Consider the following 8149-nt stretch of genomic DNA (forward strand, 5'->3'; position numbering starts at 1 on the left):
GTTATAATTATGTTTATTAAATGATTGTTGTTGGCACCCACGAAATAATCTGAAGTCCTCAAACCATGAAAGAAAGTACAAACAAACGTTTCATGTTATACAGTATATCTCTTGCGATCTCTTTCGGTAGTCTAAATGACATAGAAAAAAAATCTGCATTGGAGATGGTAAATAAGTTTCTCTTCTCTAACACATTCTCTAAAGCAATACGAGATAGGCATTAATGGATATTATAGTAAGATCTAATCATGTCTGGTCATGTTACTGAATATATGATGAAGACAAGATCAGGTCACAATCTGGTCTGGTTTTGAGCTGATATATCAGGTGTAAATATATATGGTCTCTGATGAGAGGTGTAATGTTTAAAGCTTAGGATGGATCTGAAATAAGCATGTTCAATTTGTGTGTTCTCTGAACTTTGCATGTTAGGATCCTTCTGTTACACACAGTTATAAACAAGTTGACATTTATGCTTGCTTACATCGGAGACCTGTAATGTTTCAAGGGTAAAACCGGCTGAATAAGAATTTGTTTCATCTACTTATAAAGCATAGAACTGATTGTTTTCTAGCGGCTCACCTTCTATACTAGAGCTGTAATTGATAGCCAGTGTGCATTCATACTTTTCTGTCCGTATAATAACTTTGAAATGTAAAGTGATTGATGAGGAGATAGAATCATGGTCAAATGATAAATGGAGCTTGTAGTAATCCCGGGACAATAAGGGCTGGAAATGGCAGTAGATCTATATAGTAATGACCATATACTGTGGCTCTACAGATCAGAGAACTGCATGGCTGTGAAATTGTTGCTGAAATTTACTTGTTTTTTTTTGTTTTTTTTTGTCTTGCATACACTTGGTAATTACCAAGTAATATTTCTTTTTGTGAGAATGTTTTGTACAGTTTTGTTTTTAGTAATACACTGATTTTTAACTGTGATTTCACATTATCTGCTCATTGTCTGCAGCAATCCCAGAGACAATGAGTATAGCTATCGTGTATTGAAGATAAACAATAGGGAATGCGCTGTTTTGTTTATAAAGCAAATAAGATTAATAGTAAAAATAACACACCATGTTGATATGTGATTGTATAATTCTAACACACCAGAGATATTCCATGTGTATTGAGATACATGCATGCATACTTACTGTATAGAATGTACATATTCATGTTACAATGTATTAGAGATGTGGCTTCTACCATGCTATACCTTACAAAAAATGTAAAGCATTTTCATCTACTTTCATTCTGTAGAACAGAAGCAATATGTTGTATGGTTTATATTGTAGCGCCAAAACTAGCCCCAGCTCCAGCTCCAGCTCCAGCTCCAGCTCCTGCACCAGTACCCTGGGCCACTTCTGGTCCCAAGGCTGCTGCCCCATCTCCAAAGGCTTTTGTACCCAAGGTCCAGCCAAAACCCTCTAGTGCCCCTGTTCCTCGCCCAGGGGATGCACCACCCAGACCAACAGGAACTGGCGCTGTGAGGGGTAAGAAAGGAGATGTTACTGTGTACCAGGAGGGACAACCTATTCCAGGTGGAGCTAGAGTTCCCATCTGTTCTACTTGTGGCAATTCCATCAGGTCAGTTCACTGTCATTATCCTCCACTGTTCTTAGCTGGTGGATACAATTCATTGTCTTATATATCTTTTTTTTTTTTTTTTATTTATTTTTTTTTTTTTACAATATTTCAAAATTTCATTGTTTTATATTTTACATTTATGGAATCCTTTCAGAATGGGAATTCATCTTTGAATGTATTATCCATTTTTGGCCAATTGATGTCTTTGCTATATTCAGGGGTCCGTTTGTGGTGGCCATGCACAAGACATGGTGCCCAGATCACTTTGTGTGTGCCCAGCCCCGTTGTGGTGTGAAGCTGCTAGATATTGGCTTTGTGGAAGAGGGCGGCTTCCTGTACTGTGAAAAGGATTATGAGACTTACTTTGCCCCGAAGTGCACTATCTGTAACCAAGCCATTGTTGGGGTAAGTTTTTCTTATTTTTTCTTTTTATTTCAATAACTAATCCAGATTGTAATTGCATTTGTCATATATTTTATTCATCACTAAATTATACAGAAAATCTTAGTGTCGTTAACATTTCACACTGAATCTGTTGTAGGAATGTGTCAATGCTCTGCAGAAGACTTACCATCCAGATTGCTTTACATGTCATCAATGTAAGCAGGCTATCGGCGGCAATCAGTTCCATCTGGAGGATGGTCATGCCTACTGTGAACATGGTAAATATCATTATAACCCCCGCAACGAAGTTAGGGGGGGTATACTGGAATCAGGTTGTCCGCAACGTTTGACGCAACGATGTACCGGCTACTTCTCCTAAACTACTTATCTGATTTGAACGAAACTTCATGACAATAATCCTTATACATTGTAGATGTGCGTAATCTATATCACGTCGTAATTTTTTGAATATATCCCATTCACACTTTACCTTTCTCATAACCTTTTTAATTTTTTCTTTGTTATAAATTGATCAATTGAAAAGATTTTCTCATGTGAAATCATTTCATAATGTCATGTACCACAATTTATTCATAATATAGATAAAAAAAAGAATTAGGGTAACCAAGAAAACTGAATACGACTAAGTGAGATTGAACTGTATATCTCGTTTATTGTATAATGAACACATAGTAACAATGGGGGTTGAAGGAGCGGGGGGTATGAGTTGGCCCTCTGGACGACAGTTCTAGTTTGATCTACTGTGATCATGGTCGATTATTCTCAGACCTACACTAACTCAGTAAAGTTGGAAGGGGGTTGTTAAACAGTAATCACTTGATGTGTAGAGGAGTCCGTCTGTCTGTAGTACTATCATCATTGAATATAAGATATTTGTAGGATTTAGTTGATATTCATATCATAGTATCTTCTATCAAAATCTTCTATCAAAATACCAAATTCTGCACCAGATTAGATTTTGGTGGTCATATGGCTTAAGGAGAAAGTTTCAAGGGTCATACTTTACCACCTTTGAAATCACCTACATGTAATGATTATCACATATACAATGAAAAATGCTGAACTTTGATATTCATCCTTTCACAGACTGGAAACAATTGTTCCAAACTATGTGCAAGGGATGCGCATTCCCAATTGAACCTGGCGATCGCTGGGTTGAGGCCATGAGCAGCAACTACCACTCTGAGTGCTTCAACTGCTCTGTAAGTACTTTGGTCGTGTGTTTGATACATCCAAATATTTTTCGAATGAATATTTGGACTGTATAAATTTCAATAAAAATACATTGTAGTAATGCTAATATGTTTTTCCATGCATATTTTAAGGATAACATGATGACCATCAAATATTACAGAGTCAATGCTAATTTGAAATTAGTTTATAAACTTGGGAATCTGATAGTTTTATTAGATAAATTTTCATCAGTTTTTCTGTTAAGTCTTTAATGGCTAGAGTGAGGGACAGTAGCCATTGAAAGGTTGCTGTAAGCTAAAAAGAAAAAAAGTTCTGAGTAGAAGGTTACATATTAACTAGATTTTACATAAAAGGTCTTTGTTATCTTTCAGACTTGCCAAGTATCATTGGAAGGACAACCATTTTATGCCAAGGCAGGAAAACCCTACTGCAAGAAGCATGCACGATAGAGCGATATAACAGTGTTATTGTTGACGACCTACCAATTCCTCTGTACAGCACTGACAGCTGCCTTGTCAATTACATCTCGGCATATCACACCATGACAAGGCTGTAACAGAATTCAGGGGAACCGAACATTTTATTCCTTAAATAAGCTATTGATATCAAAGATGCAGTCCGTCAACTCCAAATATTCAAAAAGTGAATAAAAAAGGATACACCTATGCAATTGGTCAACTTATTAAAGGAAATTCCTATCCTTGCTAATTATGCATATTAGATCTAGGTTTTAATTTCATGTGTGATACATTTTAATCCTTGCCAAATGTATTCTCTTATTGCAATATACACAACCCTGCTATCTGGTCCTCAAAGCTTATTTGTGTGTAATGAGTATACAAGGGGACACAACTCCCATCGATCTTTTGACTTTGCAGATCGGTTGATTCACAGGGTTTTAGTAACGTGAGCCAAAACAACCAAAACTGGTCTGGTCCTAGCTGTGTGATTGGTTGGAGACAGAGATCTTGTATTAGGTGTAGCCGTGATAGGTGCCTGTCGCTAAGTATGATAGGTTTATATTAAAATTTTAACACTGATTTTTGTATATTTTGTAATTGTATACATAATTTTAAGAAAGCATAATATATTTTCCTAAATAATGCCTTACTGATTTTGCATCTTAAAATTATGAATACTGGTTCATACTTGTCCCAGTATTGGCTTTAATTCAGTGATTGGTAAATGGGCGTGTTTATATTCCATTGCTATAGTTACCATTTGAAGTGATTTCATCAGAATGGAACTTGCCTCTCCCATAGAGTAAGTACTATCATCCTGGCTTGGTGTATGGTTGAGGACATGTAGTGGTTAATGTATTTCAATGTGGAAGAAATAATCAGCATTACATGTTTACATTCATGTTGGTCCTCGAGTAGAGTCGTTTAAATATGATTAACCATCTGCTTATAGTATTACTTGTTCGAAGGTAGTTAAGATGTTAGGCTCAAGAAAGTGAAATATTTTTTCCTGAATTTGTGAATCTGCAGCATTTTTTTCCTTATTTTTTTTCTGCGAAATGAAATAAATGTTTTATATGTGGCAATATATCTCAATTGTATGCAAATTGAATAATGAAACTCTGTGTTTGACATGAATTTAAGTGTACAAATGCAAAGTAAGGTTGACATAGAACAAAGGTACATAGTATTTATATTTGTATGAGTTGGTGAGAGACGAGTGATGATGTATAAAACAGCTAGCATGTTGTACAAAATAGTTTGTGTGGAGTTCATGTACATATATCTAAATCAACAATGGATATTAGTATAACAGTGAGTGGATTACATACTTTGGTAATGACTAGAATTTCAAACTACAAAATTGTATTTCTGAATATTAATGGCTTTTTATATTTCATATCAAATTTCAATGCAATTTAGCGTTTGATACTGCTGATCATATTAAATTACTGTTGAAGTATAATGATGGGTATGTTTATTATCAGGAAAATGTTCATTACCTAAATAGGATCAGAAAGTTGGGAATATTATTGAAGAGGTTGGAAGTTGCTTCACTAAGGATCCCCCAGCAAGGGGTGAACAACTAACAGTAACGCCATACTACAAAAACATCTATCAGCCTCCTAATGCTTAATCAGCTTATGGTGTCCATCTTGAGCAGATTTTTAAATCAGCAAGACAGTAAAGTCCACAATTTCAGTGGAAAATTTTCTTCATTAGATCTGAGATTTTCTCTAGAAACTTGGTGTCTATAAAAGGGGGATTTTGCAGCGTGACAAATTTTAGGCTTGCTGTATCTTGTTATAGTGACAGATCTAACCTGCATATAACCTTGATGATAATGTAAAATAGACAAATTATATTTATACATTGTATATATAAGATAATTCACTGCCAGTGTATGACATAGGTACTAACATGGTCAATGTTCCTCTATAGCCCCATGTGTACCCATATATATTATCTACTGGCAAGTGTACCAGAGTGCTGTGTTATATACATACATTTTATGCGGGGTTCAGGCTGAGTTAACCTAACAAATCTTGTTAAAATGTATTTTTAAATCAGTAGAAGAACTATTATTTGCCAGATCGTGACCTTTTAAACATGATGTGATTACCTAAGTGTCATTTAAACAAGGAATGTTACAGAAGTCCAAAAAGTAAACTTTTCACAAAAAATCTCCACTGTTGTTTCTTGTGTTTTAGACAATTCTCATACACTGCAATACATATCGAAGACAATATCTTACTGTACAGTATAAACGTAGATGTTGTGTAGATATGTGATCAAAGATAGTCACACCCTTCCACACTTTAAAACTAAGACTGTCACGTACTGTACATGTGGGACCATGGGGTTACTATACAGTTAGACGGACCTGAAAACACCCAAGAGGTGGAATTTTTACCAAATTTTAATCTAGCCTCCCAAAACATCTAAAACTGTGCTATACACACCTGAGAAGGTCCAATTACACAGACTTACACATTTCCATGTCCCTGTGTATAGGTATACTACATATATTTTATAGCCTGTGTATGTGAATACATGGGATACGGCGGAACGTTGGATTATTAGCTCATCTGGTCCGAAGGACCAAGGTGAGCTTATGCCATACCGTGGCGTCCGGCGTCCGGCGTCCGTCCGTCCGTCAACAATTGACTTCTTCTTCTTCATAACCAGTGATCAGAATTTGACCAAATTTGGTCAGAAGCATCCCTGTGGGGTGGGGACTCAAAATTGTACAAATGGTGGGGGTAACCCCCCCCCAGGGGTCTGCAGGGCGGGGCCAAAAGGGGTCAATTTGGCTCTATAAATATTAACGACTTCTTCTCTGAAACCAAGCAAAGGATGTTGCTTATATTTGCCTGGAAGCTTCAATAAGGGGTGGGGATTCAAAATTGTACAAATGAAGGGGCTGACCCCCCAGGGGCCTGAGGGGCGGGGCCAAATGTGGTCAATTGGGCTATATTGATCTAAACGACTTCTTCTCTGAAACAAAACAATGGATATTGCTCACATTTGCCTGGTAGCATCACTATAGTGTGGGGATTCAAAATTGTACAAATGAAGGGGCTGACCCCCCAGGGGCCTGAGGGGCGAGGCCAAATGTGGTCAATTGGGCTATATTGATATAAACGACTTCTTCTCTGAAACCGAGCAATGGATATTGCTCATATTTGCCTGGTAGCATCACTATGGGGTGGGGATTCAAAATTGTACAAATGATGGGGCTGACCCCCCAGGGGCCTGAAGGGCGGGGCCAAATGTGTTCAGTTGGGCTATATTGATATAAACGACTTCTTCTCTGAAACCGAGCAATGGATATTGCTCATATTTGCCTGGTAGCATCACTATGGGGTGGGGATTCAAAATTGTACAAATGATGGGGCTGACCCCCCAGGGGCCTGAGGGGCGGGGCCAAATGTGGTCAAAAGGGCTACATTGATTTAAACGACTTCTCTGAAACAAAACAATGGATATTGCTCATAATTGCCTGGTAGCATCACTAGGGGGTGGGGATTCAAAATTGTACAAATGATGGGGCTGACCCCCCAGGGGCCTGAGGGGCGGGGCCAAATGTGGTCAAAAGGGCTACATTGATTTAAACGACTTCTTCTCTGAAACCGAGCAATGGATATTGCTCATAATTGCCTGGTAGCACAACTAGGGGATGGGGATTCAAAATTGTACAAATGAAGGGCTGACCCCCCCAGGGGCCTGAGTGGCGGGGCCAAATGTGGTCAATTGGGCTATATTGATATAAACAACTTCTTCTCTGAAACCGAGCAATGGATATTGCTCATATTTGCCTGGTAGCATCACTATTGGGTGGGGATTCAAAAGTGTACAAATAATGGGGCTGACCCCCAAAGGGCCTGAGGGGCGGGGCGGGGCCAAGACGGGTCAATTAGGCTTTATTGATATAAACGACTTCTCTGAAACCGAGCAATGGATATTGCTCATATTTTCGTGGTAGCATCACTATGGGGTGGAGATTCAAAATTGTAGAAATGGTGAGGCTTTCCCCACGGGGGCCTGAGGGGCGGGGCCAAGAGGGGTCAATTTGGCTAAATTGATATGAACAACTTTTCCTCAGAAACCAAGCAATAGATATTGCTCATATTTGACTGTGAGCATCCCTTTGGGGTCGGGATTCAAAATTGTAGAAATAGTGGGGCCGACCTCGCCTGGGGCTGAGAGGCGGGGCCAAAAGGGGTCATTTTGGTTAAATTGATATAAACAACTTCTTTTCTGAAACTTAACAATGGATATCACTCACATTTGTGTGGTAGCATGGGGTTGCGCCAAAAGTCAATTTCATTTCATGGATTAATGCATTTTTTGGCATTAAAACCTCACATACCCATATAAAATATGGGGCGCCGTTTTACTATTTATTCCCATTTGGTGATATCACCTATTCGAATAGGTGATATCACTTATAAAATTCTTAAGTGATATCACCTATTCGAATAGGTGATATCAACTATA

The 8149-nt window shown here is 38.1% G+C and overlaps 1 protein-coding gene across 8 annotated transcripts in view; it reads left to right on the plus strand.

Moving 5' to 3' along the window:
- LOC117323671 (PDZ and LIM domain protein 7-like) overlaps positions 1-5836 on the plus strand; it is a 42026-nt gene extending 36190 nt beyond the window's left edge. For all 8 annotated transcript variants that reach the window (XM_033879072.1, XM_033879467.1, XM_033879390.1 and 5 more), the window contains 5 exons: positions 1298-1589; positions 1808-1994; positions 2131-2251; positions 3081-3196; positions 3560-5836. In XM_033879072.1, coding sequence (XP_033734963.1) covers positions 1298-1589; positions 1808-1994; positions 2131-2251; positions 3081-3196; positions 3560-3637 — 794 coding nt within the window. In that variant the 3' untranslated portion in view covers positions 3638-5836. The remainder of the gene's footprint in view (positions 1-1297; positions 1590-1807; positions 1995-2130; positions 2252-3080; positions 3197-3559) is intronic.
- Positions 5837-8149: the final 2313 nt, after the last annotated feature.

This window comes from Pecten maximus, chromosome 1 (assembly GCF_902652985.1).
Source record: "Pecten maximus chromosome 1, xPecMax1.1, whole genome shotgun sequence".
Classification (NCBI taxonomy): Eukaryota; Metazoa; Mollusca; class Bivalvia; order Pectinida; family Pectinidae; genus Pecten; species Pecten maximus.